This window comes from Pongo abelii, chromosome 19 (genome assembly GCF_028885655.2).
Source record: "Pongo abelii isolate AG06213 chromosome 19, NHGRI_mPonAbe1-v2.0_pri, whole genome shotgun sequence".
In the NCBI taxonomy this organism is placed as follows: domain Eukaryota; kingdom Metazoa; phylum Chordata; class Mammalia; order Primates; family Hominidae; genus Pongo; species Pongo abelii.
In genome coordinates, this window is record NC_072004.2 from 6,303,883 (window position 1) to 6,326,645 (window position 22,763).

The 22,763-nt window shown below is 54.4% G+C and overlaps 1 protein-coding gene across 1 annotated transcript in view; it reads right to left on the reverse strand.

Annotated features, from left to right (window-relative positions):
• The window catches only part of PITPNM3 (PITPNM family member 3), a 105,794-nt gene that overhangs the window by 8,373 nt on the left and 74,658 nt on the right, over positions 1–22,763 (reverse strand). Inside the window, exons 7-18 of the mRNA XM_024235409.3 lie at positions 19,111–19,300; positions 18,535–18,657; positions 17,580–17,764; positions 14,974–15,146; positions 13,200–13,370; positions 11,695–11,889; positions 10,797–10,945; positions 8,759–8,875; positions 5,212–5,328; positions 4,737–4,885; positions 4,299–4,448; positions 1,979–2,162 (exon numbers count right to left, since the gene is read on the reverse strand). Of these exons, the coding sequence (XP_024091177.3) occupies positions 1,979–2,162; positions 4,299–4,448; positions 4,737–4,885; positions 5,212–5,328; positions 8,759–8,875; positions 10,797–10,945; positions 11,695–11,889; positions 13,200–13,370; positions 14,974–15,146; positions 17,580–17,764; positions 18,535–18,657; positions 19,111–19,300 (1,903 nt within the window). The remainder of the gene's footprint in view (positions 1–1,978; positions 2,163–4,298; positions 4,449–4,736; positions 4,886–5,211; positions 5,329–8,758; positions 8,876–10,796; positions 10,946–11,694; positions 11,890–13,199; positions 13,371–14,973; positions 15,147–17,579; positions 17,765–18,534; positions 18,658–19,110; positions 19,301–22,763) is intronic.

The following is a 22,763-nucleotide window of genomic DNA, read 5'->3' on the forward strand; positions in this document are numbered from 1 at the left end:
CCCTCCTCCCCCCTCACTCTCCTCCTGGTTCCTCAGCCACTCCTTGTGCTGCTCTCAGGGGCCCAGCAAAGCCTCTTCTAACACCTCGTCTCCCGTCTCGTGGCTCCACTGATCCATCCCGTGCGTCTGTTTCCCAGTCTCCACCTGCAACCCAGAACTACCCTAAAAGCCATATCAGGTCCTGTGGCTGTATCAGCCTTGACGTGTCCACAGCTGAGCTCATCTCCCTCCAGCCTGGTCCTCCTTTCATGTCCCCTCTCTTTCACTCACTCATTCATTTATTCATTCTACCAACATTTATTGAGTTCCTACCACGCGGCATTGTCACCCCCAATCCAGAAGCTATATTGGTGAGCAGAACGGACAGGCTCTGCCTCCACGGAGACCTTGGTCAGATGTGTAGCACCTGGGTCCCTCCTGGTCACCCAGCACGGGCATCTTAGAACTCCTCGCTCCCTGCGTCCAACCATCCCTGAGCCCCGACTATTCCATCTCCTAATCCTGTCCATGTTTTTCTCTCCATCCTATACTCATCATCGCCTGGATTATGGTCTTCCTGTCTTTTGCTTGGGCAACAGCCCCCTAACTGGCCTCCCTGCCTCCAGTTTCTCCTGTCAATCTGTTCTCCACACAGCCACCAATGGGATCTTTCTACAAGCCAAATTAGACACGGCCACTTCCCTGCTTTAAACTCTTCCATGGTTCCCCATTACCCTCAGCAGAGAATTTACGATCTTGGCCTGGTTTCCAAGGCTTTCAAGATTTGCCAAGTTTGGGCCCCTGATGACCTCTGAGGGCTCAGCTCCCACTTGCTCTGGGTCTAACCCTGCCTGCACTTACCCCAAGCCTGGAACGTCCCAAGCTCTCTCCTGCCTCCATGCCTTTGCACATGCTGTTTCACTGTTTACCTGACAAATCATGCTTCAAGACTCAGCTCAAAAGTTACCACCTCCTAGCAGCCTTCCCTGCCCTGCCTGGACAAAGTGAAGTCCTTTTTCCTCTGTTTGCTAAAAGGGCCTTTTTCAACCACACACCTGTAGCTGTCAATTGACATGTCCTTCCTCCTCTAGATCAGGAATTTGCAGACTTTTTCTTTGAAAGGCCAGATTGTAAATGTATCAGGCTTCGCACTGTCACCACTACTCAATTCTGCTGTTGTATTGCAAAAGCAGTCATAGACAATATGTAGACAGATGAGCTTGGCTGTGTTCCAATCAAACTTTTTTTATTTAGAGACACTGAAATTCATGTAATTTTCATGTCATGAAATATCATTCTTTTGATTATTCTCTCCATCCGTTTGAAAGTGTAAAAACCATTCTCAGCTGACCAGTCATATCGAAACAGGCTGTGGGCTGGACTTGGTCATTATATGTCCATGCCTGTTCTGCTCTGGGTCAGGGATTCTTGATTAATTTTTCTGTGCATCAGAATCCCCTGAAGGGCTTGTGAAAAGGTTCCTGAGCCCCTCCCCAGAGTTTCTGATTGAGTAGGTCTAAGAGGGTGGGTGGGGAGGCAGGGCAGATAATTTGCACTTCTCACGAGTTCCCTGGTGCTGCTAGTGGGAACCACAACTTTGGTCACGGAAAGCACATCCGGGTCACAGAAAGCATATTCCTCTGCCCCCTGGTTCTGTTTGTCTCTGTGCAGCCCCAACAAGCACAGAGTAAGGAACACAATCGGCACTTAAATGTCTATTGGATGAATGGCCAGATGTAGAGACAAGAGTCAGGAGATAAAGGACGAAAGTCTGACTCAGATCTAGGGCAAGTCGCCGGAGCCTCACCTTTCTCCTCTGTCAATGGCGAGACTAATAACCTACCTCACAGGGCTGCTAGAGGACCCAGCCAGATCCACGGGAATGGGATTTGCAGACTGCACATCACGAGGCCCCACCCGGGAGGAGGAGACGGGGAGCAGTGGAGAGGAGGGTTGCGCTCTCAAGCCATGGAGGCCCCGCCCCAGGCTGGCCACTCACCTCCTGCATGAGGTTGCGCAGGAAGATGGCCTTCTGCCGCAGCGGGTCATGCACCAGCCCGTCGGAGAAGAAGATCATGCCCTGTGGGAAGTTGTGCTGCGACAGCCACGACACCACCCGCTGCTTCTGCATGTCCGGCCGTCCCGTGATGTAAAGGATCATGTAGCCCAGGTCCTGCCAGTGCCTGGCGAGATGGCATTAGAGGGGTCCAGCCCTGCCCAGTGCAGGCCACCTGATGCCCAGAAGCCTGCCCTGCCCGCAGCTGCCCTCCTGAGACGTCAGAGGGACGAGTCTGAGGCGTGCTAGGGAGAACAAGGGGGACCCCGAATCCCCTCTCTGGGTTGAGCCCTGGACATCTCCCCTGGATCAGGTCCGCAGATGCCACAGGCCCATATCCAAACTCGTCTCCTCATCCCTGCCCCTCTGCTCACAGCCGCTTCAGAGCCAGAGACAGGCACCTTTCATTCTTCCCTGTTCCCTGTGCCTCCCTCCCTCCTCCTCCTCCTCCAGGAAGAAAGCCTTTTGCTTTCACCAGGCCAGACTCTTTACCCCCTCCCCCAGCCCTCTCACTTAAGCCCTGCTTCTCATCCTTAGCTCAGGGCCCATCTCTCTCCTGGGCCACTACAAAAGCCTCCTGGGCGGCCTCTTTCCCTCCACCCCCACTCCTACCCACATCTAACCTGAGCCCTGGAACCCTGGGCAGATTACTCAACCCTCCCCAACCTCCCAGGGTTTCAGTCTCCCCCTCTGTAAAATGGGCACAATAACATGAACTATCCCACAAGGTTGTCCTAAAGATGTAAGGAGTTAATCCCAAACATGCATAGCAAGGTGGTATGCTTGGTGTGGCTGGCTTTATTATTATCCTCCGCAGTGTTTCCATGGTGATTCCTGTACATTGCAAATCTAACCCCAGCACTCCTTTGTCTAACAGCATCTCCAGCTCCCCAGCACCCTGAGGTAGAGCCTCAAGGCCTCTCTCTGCCTCTGTGGCCATGTCTCTGCTTTGCCTTTTCATATGGGATCTCCCCAGCCCACCCAGAGCTGCTTTGCTGCCCGCTGAACAAGCCCTTGGCTCTTCTGCTGCACAGCACTCCCCTAGACAGCCCTTATGGCTCCATCTCCTGATACTTCCATCTTCCATCTTTCAAGACCCCCCTTCCTCCAGGAAGCCTTCTCTGCTTCCCAAGCAGAATCAGCCTCTTTCCTGTGTGCTCTCACAGCTCAGTGGGGTAGCTCTGGTTGGCTGACTTCACAAAGAATCCTGGCTGCAAGATGTCAGGTAAGCCTAGACCTGGTTGGGCACCTTTATGGCACCTGCCACCAGAACTAGCTAACAGAGATGGGGAGTTCTAAACCTGGATGATGATCTGAGGGATCTGGGGATGCTCTACACAAACGCAGGGGTGCAGAGATCACCCCTAGGGATTCTGGTTAGTTCTGATGTGGGGCCCAGTGATGCGTTTATGAAAAGGGGAGTTTCTGATGACTGTCAAGGTTTGGGGAGCACCATGTGGCTCCTGGAGCCCATGGAAGGCAGTGGGAGGACCATGGACCCCCAGAGAGGAAGGGCCACAGCCTCCCTTTCCCTGCAGTGGGAGGGGGACTGTGACGCAGGAGGGATTTGTTGTAATGGCAACAAATGACCTAGCCCTACAAGGGGGAGGCTGGCCCCCTGAAATGGGCTTCAGCCTGTCTAGGCCTGTTCCTACAGAGCTGCTGGGCATCTTGAGGGCAGCAGTCTCCCGGGAGCCCGGGAGCCAGGCCCGTCTTCTCTCCCCAAAGCCATCACTGTTACTGGGGTGAGGCAGGGCAGACTCCAGCCCCCAAGAACTTCCAGTGCCTGGCATCTGTCCTACTCTTGAGGTTCTGATCACTTGCAGTCCTGGGTTACAGTTTCTCATGCCTGTGACTTATTTCCCACCAGACTCTGAGTTTCCTCCAACTTAAGAGCTCACTCTGCATCAGTGCCCAGCACACAGCCTGGCCACAGTGGGCCTCAGAAAGTGGTGGATGCGCGCATGAGTGGAGGGAGGGAGGGAGGGAGGGAAGGAGGGAGGGAGGGAAGAAGGAAAAAAGGAAGGAATTGAGGGAGGAGGAAGAGAGGAAGAAACAGACAAGCTGAGGTCTAGAAAGCAGGAGAAATTTTCCCACGGACACTCAATAAATTACTATTGGAGGTAAAGCCAGGGCTTCTCAGCTCGCAGCCCCAGAGACCAGTAGAATTCTTAGAGCAAATCAGAAAAACAACATATTTCCCCAAAGGCTGCTGGCTCCTGCCCCCCAGGGAGATATAGCCCTCGTGGAAGGTGGCACTCACCGGACAACGTCCACTGCACCCGGCCGGACCTTGGGGTCGCTTCCCATGATAGACACGCTGGCCGCAAAGGACCCGTCAATGCTGAACACGACGCACTCCATGCCCCGGGGCAACACCGTGAGGTAGCTCATGGCGCAGGTCTGGTCGCCCCTGAAAGAAATCTGCCTGTGGTCAGCCGTGAGGTCAGGGTCAGAGGTTATCTGGAAGCCAGAGGTCAGCCTGTAGCTGCAGTCAGAGCTCAGTCTGGGTCAAGGTCAGGGAGCACCTGGGTGGCATCTCCTGATGCCACGGCTGGTGGCCTCTCCCATCCACCTCTGTCCATGCAGACAGAGATGGGGGCCCACAAAGAACCCCAAGGACCCCATCTTCTAGACAGGCCTAGCTGGAAGGACCATGGAAATGAGAGAAACCACCCCGAGAATGGCCCCTGGGTCTTACCTGACGACCATCTTCACAGGATAGACGCCGACCCCCAGGCGCCGGGGCCGCGGCACATTGTATGTGATGCGACCACTGCTGTTGGTGATCTCTGTGTCCAGGTGTACCCAGCGGCCTGAGGACGGCTCTGCCATTACTAGGATGTCCACCTGCGGCAGCGAAGGGGGTCAGGGACTCCCTGAAGGCTGAGGGGCTACAGGCTTGGCAGAGGGGCTGGGCTGGGCGGGGGAGCTCTGGGCTGAGGTCCCTGCCTGACATTCCGTGGCTCCTCATTTGTCCTTGGATACTCTGAGCCCATCCTTTCCTCCTTGCTCGCCCTTCCCGGCCCGCCCAAGCAGGTGGGTGGCTCCTGGCCCTGTGCTTCCACCCCAGGCAGCTCGGCCCTCTTGACACCCTCACCCCACACGCCATGTGGCTCCATGAGGCACCTGGTGCAGGTGGACTGGCTGAGGAGGGGAGGCCCAGCCCCGGGTACCTTCTCTCCAGTCAGAGCCACCATGTCGAGGGGCCCGTACATGAACCGCCCCACCAGGACCTGGGGGCCATCTTCAGCAGCAATCACATCGTTAGCCCGGTGATTAGCCGTGACATTCTGGAAGGACAGAAAGAAGCTGGCTCAGCCCTTGCAAGGGAGGCTCAACCTTGCTTTATCATTGCAGTGTTCCTCAGACTGGCTGGAGGCATATCAGCCTGCTGAATCATGTCTCTCTACTAACTTCTGCTAGAGTTCCAGAGATGTGTTCCCAGGGAATCGTGGGAGAAAAACAGACCGTGAGTCCCCCAAACGCTGTCTTCAAGGTGCACAGGGCTTCCTGCCATTGTACGTTTTCTGCTTTTGTGTTTTTTGTTTGATTGTTTGTTTGTTTGTTTGTTTTGTTTTTTGTTCTTGAGAAGGAGTTTTGCTCTTGCTGCCCAGCTGGAGTGCAATGGCGCGATCTCGGCTCACCGCAACCTCCACCTCCCGGGTTCAAGCAATTCTCCTGCCTCAGCCTCCTGAGTAGCTGGGATTACAGGCATGCGCCTCCATGCCTGGCTAATTTCATATTTTTAGTATAGACGGGGTTTCTCCATGTTGATCAGGCTGGTCTCGAACTCCCGATCTCAGGTGATCTGCCTACCTCGGACTCCCAAAGTGCTGGGATTATAGGTGTGAGCCACCGTGCCCGGCCCGTTCTCTGTTTTGACTCTGCTCGGCCCTGAGGGGACAACTGGCCTCACAGCCTGTGCTTATCTTCCAGATCCCTGGGCTGGAAACTGCCTGGTCACTTTTGGTTCTTTCTTCTACATCACAGCTCACATCCAACAGATATTTACAATCTGTCTTTTTTTTTTTTAAGATAAAATTTCAAATGCACAAACATAGAGAGAGAGAAGAGTGTAGCAAAGCCTCATGTTCCCGGCACCTGCTCCACCACTTAGCAACGGACTCATGGCCATCCTGGTTTCATTCTTCCCTTGCCCAGTTCCCCAGCCTCGGCCCCAGCCCCACTGGGATTATCCTGGGGCAATCCTGGACACTTCATCATTTTATCTGTGACTGTCTCAACCTCCCTATTCTTCTTCATTTATCAATGAACTGGTTTCAGTTCATTCTGCAGCCTGTGTTGGCCCCGACCAGCCCCCACTCCCAGCCTGGCCTCCAAGACCCCAGTCTCTCAATCCAGTTGACCACTCCTTTACCGCACTGGCCACATCTTCACCTCTCCCAAAGCCACATCGCCTGGATGCTGCGAACAGCTTCCTAATGGAGCTCCTTACTCAAAGGCAGTCCCTGCAACAGATCCTCTGTCTTTATAAAGCACAGCTCTATTAACACCCTCCCAGGCTCCCCAGTGCCCTCTGGGTAGAGTCCAGATCCTGAGCTTAGCTTTCCAAGGCTTGCCTGAACGACCTCTTCAGTCTGTCTCCTGCTGCTCCCCATCCACACCTTCTGGGTCTTTCTGCCAGGCTCTGCAGCAGCCTCCAGGCCTTTGCTCACACCGCTGCCCCGCCCCCCACACTGGCTCTAGGTGCCATCCCTGGCCCTGGCCTTCTTCCCTCACATTCCAGCCCATTCGCTATGACTAGACTCAGCATCATCATCACCAAGAAACACTCCTCAGACTCCTCGAAGACATGTTCTCCTTTCAATTCTCACGCATTTTAATTCAATCCAACAAATATCTGCAGACACTTCATCTGCATGGGGTCCCTGAGATAAACTGGTCATGGGCCCTGTCCTGGAGACACTCAGCCAAGTAGGGGACGCAGGCCCCCTTACAGGTACACTGTCAGGGGAGAGGGAGCAGCTGGTTCATGAATGTAAGCACCTGAAAAGATCCGGCATCCCTAGTCATTAAAGAAATGCAATCAAAACCACAATGAAATACCCCGTCACACCCACGAGGATGACTAGAATCAAACAGACAGATAATAACAGGGGTTGCTGAAGATGCAGAGAAATCAGAATCCTCATACATTGCAGTGGGAATGTGAAATGGTACAGTCAATATGGAAAACAGTCTGGCAGTTCCCTATATGATTAAACATAGAGTTACCATTTGATACAGAAATTGCACTTCTAGGCATCTACCCGAGAGAAATGAAAACACAGGAGAAATGAAAAACACAAAAACTTATACACGGATGTTCATAGCAGCATTATTCACAGTAGCCAAAAGGTGAAAACACCAGCCTGGCCAACACGGCAAAACCCCATCTCTACTAAAAATACAAAAAAAAAAAAAAAAAAAATTAGCCAGGCATGGTGGTGAACACCTGTAATCCCAGCTACTCGGGAGGCTGAGGCAGAAGAATCACTTGAACCAGAGAGGGAAGGTTACAGTGAGTTGAGATTGCACCACTGCACTCCAGCCTGGGCGACTAAGCAAGACTCCGCCTCAAAAAAAAAAAAAAAAAAAGAAAAAAACAACAGGTGAAAACAACCCAAATGTCCATCAGGTAGTGAATGGATAAGCAAAACGTAGCATCTCCATACAATGGAATATTATTCAGCCTCAGAAAGGAATTTCTGACACAGCGACCACGTGGATGAACCTTGAAGACAGTGCGCTAAGTGAAAGAAGCCAGACACAAATGGTCACATATTACATCATTTCATCAAAATGAAATGTCCAGAATAGGCAAATCTGCAGGCACAGAAAGTTGATTACTGATTGCCTGGGGCAAGTGAGGGAGTGTCAGCTAAAGGGTACAGAGCTTCTTTTTGGAGGTTATGAAAAAGCTCTAAAACTGACCATGGTAATGGTTGCATACATCTGTGAATATACTAAAATCCACTGGGTAAATTATAGGATATGTGGATTTTATCTCAATAAATATGTTTATCAAAAAAGAGTTGGTTCATGAAGGATTGATCTCCTTCTACCTTTTAGGACTGTTCTTGGGGTCCATGTCTGGTCTTTTCACCAGACTGGAGGTGCCTACCATAGCAATGGTTGTGTCTGTACAACCCTATGCTCCACTCTCTAGCAGAATGACTGAGACACAGCAGGCACTGATAATCGTTTGCTGAGTGAATAAATAAATGTATGTACCTCAAACTCCTATTCATCCTTCAATACCCCACAGAGGAGCCTCTTCAGAGAAGCCCTGAATGATTTGCCATTACAATCCTTCTTTCCATCTTTGTCTTAATCTGTACCTTCCTCTATCAAATATCACACCAGGCCATACTCAATGGTAAGTTACTGAGATCCAGGACTCTTTCTGATTCAAGTCCACATCTACCGTAGCCTGGCATATAGCAATTGCTCCATAACTGGTATCTCCTCACCAACCCTAGTGTCTTGGACCCCTGCCCCCAAGGCTCCTGTGGAACCAGACCACGGGGAAGCAACTCACACAGCCTTGCAGCTGCAGTGCCTGGGCTTCATCTGAGTGTGAGCCCCAGCCTGTTTGGGTGCTGAGCTCTGAGGGCAAATTGAAGCGCTTACCTCCCATGTGGATGCCCCAGCCCCCAGGCCAGCCCCACCTCCCGGAGGACGCAGTCTCAGCCATATGCGAACTGAGCATGCACGCACCCTCAGCTTGACCTGAGTCCGCTTACGAAGCCACTTCTCCCGGGGGTTGGCGGGACTCAGTGCCGCGGGGTCCAGGCGGGCGCTCTCCTTGATGTTCACGCTCTCATAGCGCATCACCTGGACAAGAGCCGAGCAGGGCTCCGGTCAGGTCTTCGGGCTTCTCTGCCTCCCTCCCAGGGTGTCAGCGCCCACCAGCTTGTGGCCAGCTGGGCCCTGCCCCTGCAACCCCCCAACCTCACAGCCTGGAACCGTCAGGAGGCTGTAGACCCCGGAACCCGTGTCCCTGCATTCCTGTCCTGATAGCTGGGGCCAGAGCAGTCTCCCAGTTGGCTCCCTTCCTGAGAGAAGTCTCTGCCCCGCTGTGCCCAAACCTGGCAGCCACCTCTATCTGTCCCCACTCTCTGCCCTCCCTCTGTTACAACAAGGTGGCCGTTTCTTAAGGCTGGCTTGAGTCCTGATCCCAGCCCCTCCTCGCTTCTTGAGGACATTGCTCCAGCCATGCTCCCGTCCCAATCCTGCAGCGCTGATTAGACTCCCTCTGCTAGATCACTCTCCTTAGCATTCAAATACGTGTAATACTGCCCATCTTAAAAAAAGCTCTCTCGGATTCCTCATGCCTCTCCAGTGACCGCCACATCCCTGCTGTCCCTCACAGCAGCACTCAGAGGACTTTGCCCATACATCGCCACCCCTTCCTCACCTGTCCCTCTCCTCCACCCACTCCAGTCAGGGTTCTTCTCCATCACTCTACGGAAGCCATTCTTGCCACAGCCCCGGGGACTCCCACTCTGCCTATCTCAAGGGTCCTCTCCCTACACTGTCTGGGTCCTCCAACCTCAGGGATGTCCTCTTCTCTCCTTCAGTGGCTTCTCCTCCTTTCCCTGGGGGAGCTCCAGGACTCATCTCTGAACTTCCCTGTCTGTAGGAGCTCCCTTGGTCCTGGCACTCATCACCAGTTTTAAATGCCGTCCAAGCTCTGATGACACCCACATTTTTATCTAGAATCCTCACGTCTTCTCTAAGTTCCAGACTCCTCTACTCCCCTTCCGTCCCAGCAACTAAGAGGCAGCTCACACTTCACATACCCAGACCAGTGGTGGATGTACCACGTGGGGCACAGGTTTGGGCGGGAGCACCCTGGCCTGGGTGCCACCGGGCTGGGGACCCACCCCCAGCCCAGCACACTCTCTCCCACCCCCAAGAACCTACAAACAAAACTCACTTTCCTCTGCCCCCTGCCCAGCCCTGCTCTTCCGCAGGTGCAGGACACGGAACCACCTTAGTCACTCAAGTGGGAAACAGGATGTACTGGGCTCCCCTCTTTCTCCAACAATGCAGACAGATGCAAGCGCTCTCACCGTAATGCAAATCTTGCCACTCTGTGGCACCTCCACCCGCTGTCCTAGTCCAAGCCTCCTCTCTAAGTTGGGGCCCTGCACTGGCCTCACAAGAGGCCTCATGGTTCCTCTCCTACCGTGAAAACAGCAGCCTCAGCCTCAGGGTTTCCTTCAAAAAACACAAGCCAGTTGCTATTTCTTCCTTGCTCACAGCCCTGTAATGGCTTCCCATTGAACCCAATATAAAACCATACCCCTGAACTTGGCCATCACGGCTGTTCATGAACATCGTGACCCCTACCAGCTCCCCAGACTCCCTCCCCACCAGGCTCTCCTTCGGGCACCGGCCTTTCTGCTTTACCTTCTGTTTTGCAGACGAGGACATTGAGACCCAGTGGGGAGTGGGAACTGAATACTCCAGTCTCGAAGTTGAAACATTGGGACACTCTCCTATGTAGTTTATATTTAATTTTCTAGAATGTACCATATCGTCAGCCACCCAGGAGCCAACGTCTTTATGAAGCCCATTCTCTGGTCATGTCACTCCCCACTCACGTAGGTGCTCCAATGCCTTCCCCATGCTCTTAGGATCAAGGCCAAAAGCTGAACAGCATCTGCAAGAATAGCCTCCTCTCCAGCTGGAGAAGGGCGGTACCCCCTCGGGGTGGCTGTGGGCAGGCCTGCGACTGCGGCAGCGGTACCTGTCTCAGGATGAAGGCCACCACATCCGTGGACTCCCAGTAGCTGGCGTGGAAGAGGTGGGGCAGGGCCACGGTGGGGAAGGCCGTGAGGACATCAGGGCAGTACAGGGCATAGTCGATCCTCTTGCTTCCCCACCACTTGGCTGTGACTGTAGGTGGGAGAGGAAGGTGAGGATGCGCGGCCGGCCCAGGCCTCACCCGAGGGGCAGTGGGGTCTCCCACTGCACAGACCGGTGGTGGATGCGCCACGTGGCGCACAGGTTTGGGCTGGAGCACCCTGGCCTGGAGGAGGCCTGGGGAATGCACTGCTCTTCCTCCTTCCTTCTCAAAACCCACCAGCCCTCCCCTAAGACGTGCGCACCAAGCCCATGCCCAGGAAGGAGGGCCAGACCCACAGAGACGTCCACAGTCTCACCCAGGGCTGCTGCTCAGTGGCAGTTCCCAGTGGGCTCTGCCTGAAGTTGGGGCTGAGTCTATGTCTGGAAGGTTCAGGGCTTCTTAATGGTCAGAGGTCAGAGCCCTGTCCGGGGTCAGAGGTCAGGGTTCTGTTTGAGGTCAAAGCTCAGACCCTGTCAGGGATCAGGGGTCACTGCTCTCTTCAAGGTCAGAGCTCTGATTTGAGGCAGGGTCAGAGTTCAGGGCTCTGTCCAGGGTCAGAGGTCAAGGTTCCTCCAAGGTCAGAGCTCAGTTTGGGGCCAGAGTGAGGATTTGGACCGATGCCAGGTCTCTACCAGCAGATGCCCAGCTCTCTAAAGGCAGAAGCAGCCCCCAGGACTTCCTTCACCTTCTCCCGACCCCAGGGCCTGCCCTCAGCATCTCTAGCAGTGACCCAGCAACCACCCAGAGGAAGGTTCCCCTCCCCCGAATCCAGGCAGGGCCCCAAAAGGACCTCACTCACTGCGGGAGGCACCCGCAGGTGCCATGCTGTCCGAGGACTCCGAGCTCTCGCTGTGGGAGCTCCCTTCGCTCATCCTCCGTCCTGGGCGCTGGAACCTCGAGGCCTGAGGGGGCGAGGCAGGGGCGTCCAGAAGTGGCGGGCTGTCCCGGGAGCTGCCCTCCAGGAAGAGGGGGCTGTGGGTGTGTAGGGCATCAGCTGGAGGGGTAATTTCAAGGTCAGGCTGAGTCACGTGTCTCCAGCAGAGCTGCCCACTCAGTGCCAGCCCCATGCTGGGAGGGAGGCTGGGCACTTGGAGGAGCCAGCCCTGGCTCTGCTCACTTGCCAGCCCAGCAGGCACCTGCCCCTCTCACTGTACCCACCCCACCAGCCCCCTGGGCCTGAAGGGACCCCGTTGCCACTGCACTTTGCCACGTTTACTTCTTTGCAGCTGTGAGTTATGCAGACACAAGCTAGAGTCCCAGCCATCACTCCTACCCCCAATAAAGCTGCAGAGGGAGCCTCTGGGACACTGCCCCAAAAGCACCAGCTGAGGTCCCAGGAGTGACTCATAGCCATATCCTCTCTTATCCAACTCCTCCCCTGCGCGTCAAAGGATTGAGGCTGCCTCTGGAAGGGAATGGGGACTCCAGCCTGAGAGCTAGGATAGCCTCAGGGGAGGGAGGGGAGTCCCCTGACAAAAGAGGGATCCATTGGGGAGGGAGGTTTCCAGCCTAGCCGACCTATTGAAGCTCCAGGCAGGCAGGGATTTGGAAACAAAGGCTCCATTGAATTAGGGGTGAGGAAGGGATGGTTTTTAATCCTGAATCGGCCCCATGCACAGCTCCCCCATCCCTGACGCAAACCTCTGAGCAGGTTTAGGCTAAACTTCCTCAAGTAGGGCGTGGAGCCAAGGCTCCGATTTCCAAGCTACTGGCTGTCCATTACAGGCCTCCCATCGACGACACACTCGGTCCATGCCCGGATCACCCCACTTGACCCTGGAGGCCACTGGCTCTTCGCCAAAACACCTGCCCTCGCTCCTGCTGTTCTCCCTGCCTAGAAGATCTCAACCCTCATCCTCTAGCTCTTCTTCACCTGTCCAAATGCACCTCCCCTGTCCGGACCCTAATCAAAGGCCACCTCTTCCATGAAGCCCACCAGGATGGCACACTCTCTGCCCTACCCCTCCAGAGTCCAGGCCGGGCACTCATAAATAGATTGGAGCACGGATCCCTGGACCCGCCATCAGGTCTGAAAGCTCAAGTGTTACACCAGCCCTGGCCACAGGAGTGTTTCCGGGAGCCTGTTGGGGGACACAGCCTGGGTCTCTGAGCCCCAAGATGCCTCAGATGGAGCAGGTGCTTAGCACAGGTGGGCGACTCTGAAGACAGAGGAGTCGGCTAACCTTCTGTTGTCACAGCCCCTGCTCAGGTGAGTCACCCTACTCACTGAGAGCTTGGAGGGGCTGAATGGGCTGGGGCCCCACCTCCAGCTCAGCACACTCTCTCCCACCCCCAAGAACCTACCGAGGAGGAGGGACTGCCCATCGCCCAGTGGGAACCTCTGGTAGCGAGGCACGCTGACAGGCGGCACCAGGTGGAACTTGGGCTCCAGCAGTGGCTCAAGCCGTGAGGCAGAGGGGTCTGCGCAATGGAAGAAGCTGTAGACCTGGCTGCAGGCAGGACGCACCTGGAAGCCTGGGGTGAGTGAGAAGACAGAGGGAAGCCCCTTTCTAGTACCTGCTCCCTGGGCCCTAGGAGGCTCCCTGGAGTGCAGCCTGGAGTAGCCTACTCCCCTCTCAAGAGCCTCCCCGGGCTCCCTGCTCCCTACGGGAACAAAGCCATTACGTTCAGTTTGTCTCCCCACCCAGGAGCGCAGTGACAGGCACCCAGCACTGCAGCCGTGGTACACAACTGCCCTTCCCCAACCAGGCTTGCAGCTTTCCTTTCTCTGAGCCTTTGCTCAAACTATCCCTTCTCCTTGTGGGCCCTCCCTCCACCATTTCCACGGGGCAACTCCTTTAGATTCTTCCAGTTTTCACTCAGTTACCACCTGACCTAGGAAGCCAACCCAGGTTCCTTCAGGCAGGTCAGCTGCCCCTTCCGCAGGCCTCAAGGCTATAAACAGTTCCCAGGCCTGCTGCTAGAGAGAGTTCCAGGTTTGCTGGAACTGGTGGAACACTTCTCTCGCTGACCAGCAGGTGTCTCCACTGAGGCCTCCACCTCATCGGCGGGCCTCCCTGTCCTCCTAGAACAGGGACTGGACCGTCCAGCATCCAGGGAGCCCTAGGGTTCATCAGCGACACTGAGGGCAGCCATGGGGTTCTGCCTCCTCGCCTCCATTTCTACCACCCACTTTATCTGTTTCATACTGTAGCTTGTCAGTAAGCTTTGGCCAAAAGCATGGATCTGTGGATACCCAAGGTGCCGTGCAGCCTCAGACAGTCTGTACTTCTGTCCTTAGAGTCACAGATACCCTCCCCACCCCTCACGCCTGCTGGTGCCAATCACCTGGTGTGTACATTTTAGAGGAGCAGGAAAAGGCATTCGAGGTTGCAGGTATTAGCCAGGCACAGTGGCTCACGCCTGTAATCCCAGCAATTTGGGAGGCCAAGGTGGGTGGATCACTTGAGGTCAGGAGTTCCAGACCAGCCTGGCCAACATGGTGAAACTCCATCTCTACCAAAAATACAAAAATTAGCCGGACGTCATGGTGGGTGCCTGTAATTCCAGCTACTCGGGAGGCTGAGGCAGGAAAATTGCTTTAACCCAGGAGCCGGAGGTTGCAGTGAGCTGAGATCACACCACTGCACTCCAGCCTGGGCGACAGAGTGAGACTCCATCTCAAAAAAAAAAAAAAAAAAAAAGGTTGCAGATATTGTGTGAGCAAAGGCACTTGAGGTGGGCTTGGGGATATGCAGGGGTGGGTGGTGAGACCAACCTGGCAGCTGTGTCTGCCTCAGTACAGGAGAAGGAGAGGGTGGCAGGCAAGAGGTTGAATATTCTGTCTTCTCTTCCCCATAGGACGTGACCACCGGACAATGGGGCCACAAAGCAGCCGGGGGCACTTGACATGGAGAGTGAAATCCATCTGAAGCTGCCTCACCTTCGCCCTGTGTCAGGAGGGAAGCTGCTCCTCTCTCCCTCCTCTTCCCCACCCTCTCTCCTCTCTTTCCAGCTATCCCTACTCTGTGACCCTCCCTGCCCCTGTCCCCGACTCCACTCTCCTCATTCTGAGGCCCTGATATGGTGGCCCCAGTGACGCACAGGCACCTCAGGCCCCAGCCCACACCATCCCTACCGTCCAGCCCAGGCAGCACCGTCCTCCGCATGGCCAGGACCAGGCCCAGTGGCGAGCCGAAGAGGAAGAAGTCGGACACGTCGAAGTCAAAGCGGCCCAGGCTGACCTCAGGGAGCTGCGGCCCCCCGGCCGCCGGGGTCTCAGACTCATCCTTTAGCACGCTGGAGTGGATGCTGCGGAGGGAGGAGGACGCAGGGCAGGGCAGGTCAGGGAAGGACCGAGAATGTAGGAGTGTTCACACAGCAATGCAGCCTGAATTCTGAGCGTGAAGTGCCCAACCCTCCATCTCTGGGACAGGGCTGAGAGTCCACCGGCTGCACACCACCTACAGTCAGCACTGGCCACCAAGGCCTGGCTGATATTTGGCTAGAAAAGGAATCAACAAACTTTTTCTGCAAAGGGCCAGAGAGTCAATATTTCAGATGTCATGGACCGTGTGGTCTCCATTGCATCTAGTTAACTCTGCCGTTGCAGCATAAAAGCACCCATGGACAGTGATTAAATATGCATGGCTGGGATCCAATCAAATGTTACTTACAAAAACAGGCTGAGAACCTGGGGCACCTGAGCATCCTACACACTGGCAGGCCTGCCTCGTCATGCTGGCTTTGTGATAGCCACGATGAGGATTCCTGCACTGTGTACCAGACAAGCCCAGCCTGCCCAACACCCAGCTGGCTAACGTCAGTTCTGTTCTGCTGGGATCAGGGCTTTCATCGTAACTCCTGTTCCAGGCAACCCGCAGACACAGATGCAAACAGCTTGGTCTCCCCACCCCCAGCCCCAGCCCACAGATGAAGCAGAGCTTAAGGAGAAAAATGTGAGACACACAGAATTCCAACCATTTCCAACCCAGGTGCCCACTGTCCCGGGAAGAATCCAAATTACATTCAGCCACAGACCCAGAGTAGGGCGCTGAGAATCAGAAGGAAACCTGGGCACCTCCCTGACCTTCCAGCCAGCATTAGCTACAGCTTAAAGTGAATCGATTAACTGAATGCAAAGCAACTAAACTACTTGAGTCAGAGGAGAACAAACTTTAGAAAGAGCTATTGAAATTGTGTGGACAAGTGCCCCACCCTTGAGAGTGAGCGAGTCTGCAAAGTTGAATCCTCAGTCTCCGTACTCCCTCCTGCCTCTCGCAGTGTGAGCATCTCACAGTGAGACGATGACTCTGATGTTTAACAATACATATTTCATATATTTCATGTACAGCGTGGTCCCTAAACACATGCCAACTACTTAATTGCCAAAGAAACCACCATCTGTCCCTACACCAGAGGGGAAAGCTGGCTGTGTCAGACCAGCTCCTGGAAGCCTCCAACTTCTCATCACTCTCCAAATTTGGGGCTCTCCTAAAGGATTTTTCAAGGATGAGCCAGGACTGTTGAGATTTTTCACCCTGTAAGCCTCACTAGAAGGTAGCTGCTTTTCTAAAGGATCATCTGTCAGCGGGGCTTTAAACATTCGGAGATTTAAATGTGCAGAGCCTTTGACCTAGTAATTCTTCCTCCAGGAATCCATCCAAATATAATCACCCTAATATACACGTTAACGTTTATGCACAAAGATGTTCACTGTAGGGCTATTGATACTGCTAAGGAATTGGAAACAGCCAAAATGCCTAATTATAGGGATTAAGTAAACTGATATCCATTCATTCGACATTATACTGCCATTAAGAATATTTATCAAGTATTTTTAATTATATCAGGAAAAGATCACAATATAAAGGATTTTTTTTAAGTAAAACGATCTTAAAAGCATGTAGAAGAAAATAGTCTCTATGTTAACAATGAGACTATTGGCTCCCTCTGGGTGGTGAGATGATTATTTTCCAAATGTTGTAATGACCTCATGATACTTATCACTTGGGTAAGGAGGAAGGAGAAAGAAAGGGAGAAGAGAGCTGAGGAGCAGAGGAAAAAGAAAGAGACATTCCTTCCAATTTGGGTCCAAGTTCAATTAATGTGTAAGCTGAATTAATGTGCAGATAATGTGTTTAGCCCGTGTTGATTAACATGTCTCTTTTAGAAAGTTAAAGCGTAGACAGTTTTGTAGAGGAGCCTGCCTGGCCCATAAACAAAAATGTGTTGGATTAGCAAGCACTGAACTAGGGATAGGGAGACCAGAATGATGATCCCGGCTCTTCCGTCACTGGCTGTGTGACCTCTAGAAAGTTCCTGACCTACTTGGCCCTCTCTTTCCCTATGAGAAATGATAACAACACACACCTGGGGTGACTCACAAAACATAGGCACAGCAATGATTCCGCCAGGTTCTTAAAACCATGCAGTGAGGTAGGCTGGGCAGCGTTATCTTTTTGCAGAAGAAAAGCCGAGGCTCAGAAAAAGACGACTGTTCCCAGTCTCTCTGCAAGTCAGAGTAGGGCAGGGACAGGGACCAGGTTCCAGAGTCTCAGTACAGGGCCGCTGACGAGTGGCCGTGGTCCCTCAGTACAGGGCCGATGGCGAGTGGCCTTGGTCCCGGCATTTCAATGCTTATCTACGGGCCCCCATGGAAGGGCCTGGGACATCTGACTGGTCACAGCCCTCCCAGTTGACTCTGAGCCAAGGTCTTCTTGCTTCTGGACGGGGAGGGGCTACCTTGAGAGGAAGGCATGGTGCTGAGTGATGGCCTCGCAGTCATAGGTGGAGGAGTCGCTCTGTTTCCTCGGCAACGGCCTCTTGGGCTCCTCATCCTCCAACCCACTGGAGATGTCAATGTTGCTTTTGCTGAGACGCTTGCTGCTGGCCAGGCTGCAATCTTCCTCCACCACAACTGGGGTGTCCTTTGGGACCGAACAGGGGACAGGAGAGAAAAAGAGTGTTGTCACGGGAGACTCTGGGGTCTTGTCTCCTCCCCCCAAGCACAAACCAACCCCTTCATCCTAAGATGTGAGGGGCTACCCTTCTTCCAAAAGACACAGGAATCCATCCATCCTACCTACAATCATGGTAGGATTTTAGGCACAGGCTCTCTCCCGCATCCACTGGGAATGACATTCCCGCTGGGATGCTGGACGGCTGTCGAAAGGGCCAAATCCAGCTCTCCAGGCCTCAGTTTCCACAACTGTCATAATAATCCCCTGCTACTCTTGTAGAATTATGATACACTTCTTCTTCTTCTTTTTTTTTTTTTTTCTTTTTTGAAACAGAGTCTCCCTCTGTCACACAGGCTGGAGTACAGTGGTGCGATCTTGGCTCACTGCAAACTCCACCTCCTGGGTTCAAGTGATTCTCGTGCCTCAGCCTCCCAAGTAGCTGGGATTACAGGCATGCACCACCATGCCCAGCTAATTTTTGTATTTTTAGTAGAGCTGGGATTTCACCATGTTGGCCAGGCTAGTCTCAAACTCCTGACCTCAAGTGATCTGCCCACCTCAGCCTCCCAAAGTGCTGGGATTACAGGCATGAGCCCCTTCGCCCAGCTGGATTATGATACACTTCTTTGTAACCTGGATGTCATGGTGCCAACATGAAGAACCAGCACTCTCTCCCTGAGGGGCAGGCCCTGCTCCTATGGGCATACCCCTCCTGCAGTCCTGCTCCCGGGCTGTACCTGGGTGCTGCTGATGCTCCCCTTCCGGCTGCTGCTGGCAGGGCTGTCCCCCGAGGGCCCCGCACTGTAGCAGATGGCATCGAAGGCCAGGAGGCCCCCCACACAGTCCCCGATGAGACACACCTGGAAGAGATGCAGCTGGGACTGCAGGCCTGCCCACTGCTGACCTCTCACCCCCACACCCAGCCAGAGCAGTGCCATCTCCCCACAGGAGAATGAGAAACTCGTCCTTGGGAGGTGTTGAGAGAGCCCAATTGGGAAGCAGTGTGCAAACTGGAGGTGGAGGGTCAGGGTTGACGTTGGCCCAGGCCAGCCCAAGGATGGGGAGTAGGCTACTCTCAGGGGTCGGACTTGGGCTAGAGAGCAGCATGGGCTCAGAATCAGAACTCAGACTGCTGGTCTCTGTTTTTCTATCTGTAAAATGAGGGCAAACTCAGAGATCTCAAAAGCCGCCTTTGAGCTCAGAGGCTGATTCGAGAACAGCCTGGCCTTGGCCCTTTCAGTAGATTCCAGCCTCTCTCCCAGGCCAGGGCCGGAACAGGGCAGGGGAGAGGAGGAGAGGGTGGGCTGTCCTACCTGCCCACTGAAGCCAATCCCATCAGAGGACTTCAGGAACTCTCTGTAGACCTGGTTGGCTCGCTCGATGACGGTGGCGACAGCATCCTGGTACTGCGGGGAGGAGATGGCCAACAGGGGAAGGGCGGCCAGAGGGACGTGGTCCTGGCTGCTGCTGAGGCAGCCCTCATCGTGGCTGTAGGGGTTCAGGCTGCAGACAGGGGGCCTAAGGTGAGCCCAGCCAGGATCGGGCAGGTTGGCAGGTTTGGGGCTGAGGATCAGGCAGAAGAGAGCACATACTGGCCAGGAATTGGGCTCCAGGGACCCTTCAGGAAGACCCAGGCAGGAGCCTGGTGACACAGAGCACAGGCAGTGTGGGGAAGAGAGGGGAAGAGGATTCAAGCCTACACTGACTCTCTGTGTGTCCTTCCCGTGCTGGCCGTGGGTGTGGGCCCTGGGGTCCCTGTGACTGCAGTCTCTATTGCCCTCTTCTGCATGGCCCCAAAGGACACCCCAATCATAGAGGAAGAAGTCAGCTGAGGAGCTAGCTAGTGTGGAACATATCATCATGGCAGACTTCCTGGAGGAGGTGGGGCTGGAACTAGGCCTCAAGAAAGGCTTTGGAGAAGCTGGGAAAGGAGGAGAGAGGGCATGCCAGGCTTGGGATTCACATGTTGGCCACAGCTTGGAGCTGGGCACATGGCTGCAGACATGATGTTGTGTTCATTGCATCACTGGGAGAAGATAAGAGCTTTCATCAGCTTTGCAGAAAGTTCTGTGACCCCAGAGGGGGCTGAGAGCCTGCCCAACAGTGTCCAGCCAGCAGATTGTCCAGACTTTGCATTGGCACCCTCAACTCCCTACCTTCCCACTAGGAAATCCCCAACTCTCTGGGCAACTCAGACTCACCTGAGACCAGTGCCTCCGAGTCACCTACCCCTGCCTCTGCCCCCACCTCTGCTTCTGTTCCCTGGGGCTTCCGACCCAGATGCACTGTTGGACCTGGCTGGTCAGGAAGGACCCTAGAGGGAGACTGAGAACGCTCCACCCCTGCCCAGAGCCTGCCCTTCCCCCTTAGCCCAAGCTCAGGCTGATGGAGCCCAGTGCAGATCCCACTGGGACTCGACAGAATCTGGGGCAGGTGACAGGGCTCGAGTACTCTCAGCAGGTGGCAGAGTCCTCGTGGTGTACAAGGCTGGCCCTGTCAGCCATTCCTCATCTCCAAAGAACACAAATTAGAGGAAGCAGGCCTCGATTGCAGCCGGAGAGATTTTAATTAGCTGAGAAAGAGCTCCCTCCCAGCCGTGATTACGGGGTGATGAATGGCCCTGGCAAGGAGCTGCCTGGGGGAGAACTAAGCTCCCTCCCGCTGGCCCCGCGAATGAATGGCCGGGCCATCCGTCTTCCTGGAGATAGGGGTGACCCAGCTCTGGAGGTCAGGTGTCCTGGGGACAGGTAGAGGGGTTCCTGAGACGGATGATGAACTAGCACAGTGAAGTCCTGGACTATCAGAGTGACAAGGGAGCATGCTGCGTCACCATTTCAGCAGTGAGCAGGTGTCAAAGATGCAGATTCCGAGGCACCTCCCTCCTGAATCAGCCACTGCCGGGGGGAGGCCTGGACATCTCGCAGTTTAACAAGAATCACACCAGGGATTTGGGCAATTAGCCAGGTTGCGGAATTATGGACCTAATCTTCCTTCCTTCCAACTCTGATTGAGATCTGCCTGCAATTCCTGTTGGTGTCCCAGGAACACAGATAAATCAGAGTCTCTAACGTTCCCCCAATCCAGAGGGGGAAAAGGAAGGCCCAGGGAAGGGAAGGGGCTTGCCCGTGCTCTCTCTGTCCTGACTGGCTGGAAGCTCCAGGGCAGGGGACTTTGGCCCTCGCCGCACTGAGCCCTCAGAGCCACATCTGGCTGAGAACATCGGCTCCCATTCTCCTGGGGAATCCGGAGTGTGGTGTGCCCCACACACCTGGCACCCTGCTGGGGACCTCTTCCCACCCTCCCCAGCTCCAGAGCCCCGGGGTATGAGGGCCCTGCCTGAGGGCTGGGCTCTGCAGCAGCCCCAAGTCTCTGGCGGGGTCCTGTGAGGGGGAGAGGCAGAACAGAGGTGCAGAGGCCTCCCTCCTTCCCCTGACTGAAAGTTCCCAGCTTCCAGCTGCCAGCCCCAGTGATCTGCCAAATGCCTATAGGACTTGGGCCCTGCAGGCATTTGGGTCATTTTTTGCACATATGACTGCTGAGAATCCAGGTATCCACCCAGCCCCAGGCACCTACCTTTAGCTAGTTCAACAGGATAGGCAGGAGGGGAGCACTGCAGCCCTCAGTGCCTGGAGCAGTGGGTGGAGCTCCCAGTGGCCCCATACCCTGGAGGTCCCCTCAGTTTGTCCCCCACAGGTACCAGGGCCCACAGTGGGCAAGGATGTGCCAGCGTCAGCAGTGAACAAGCTGCCCAGCGCTCAACCAGCCCTTCTGTGCACACATCCTTCCCTCCTTTCTCCCCACCAGCTGGGTTTCCTGCTGCGAGTTGGAAGTCTCCCTCCCCAGCCCACTCTCCACCTGCAGAGAGAGCCCCTCTTCCAGCCAGGAGGAAGATGATGTGAGTCATGGCTAGCATCCCCGTGGCTGGCATCCCCACAGTTAGCATCCCCAAGGCTGGCATCCGCATGGCTAGTATCCCTGAGACTAGCATCCCCATGGCTAGCATCTCCAAGGCTGGCATCCCCATGGCTGGATCCCCACAGCTAGTATCCCCAAGGCTGGCATCTCCATGGCTAGTATTCCCAAGACTAGTATCCCCAAGGCTGGCATCCCTATAACTAGCATCCCCAAGGTTGGCATCCCCATAGCTAGTATCCCTGAGGCTAGTATCCCCTAGTATCCCCATGGCTAGATCCCCACAGCTGGCATCCCCAAGGCTGGCATTCCCAAGGCTGGCATTCCCAAGGCTGGCATCCCTATGTGCTTTCTACATTCTGGACACTGTGTTGAGAGCTTCACACACATTATCACACAGACTCTTCACAGCCACCCTGAGAGGTTATTTACTGTGGCTACCTATTCCCAAGGCTGGCATCCCTATGTGCTTTCTACATTCTGGACACTGTGTTGAGAGCTTCACACACATTATCACACAGACTCTTCACAGCCACCCTGAGAGGTTATTTACTGTGGCTACCTTCATTGCACAGATTCGGAAATTGAGACAAGGAGAGGTTAAACACCTTCCCCAGACCACACAGCCAGGACTCAAATCCAGGCGGCCTGAGAGCCCACACACTTAGCCGTGGTATGCAAACCCAAAAGTCACCCCTCCAGGAAGTCCTCTCTGGCCTTTCTCAGAGAGCCCACAGTGCCCTGTTCCTCCTCCATCAGAGCACTGTGATATTATGAGGTAGATAGATCAGATAGATAGATAGATAGATAGATAGATAGATAGATATAGATAGATAGATAGATAGATAATGGATGGACGGATGGATGGATGGAGTGATGGGGATGGATGGACGGATAGACGGATGGATGGATGAATAGATAGATAAATAGAATAGAATGATAGAGAGAGAGAGAGACAGACAGAATACATAGATAGGTTTTGTCCACAGTTCCTGGCTCCCATAGCCATTGTTATAATGTTGGGGCACTTAGGCCTTGGAAAACAGAGTATCTG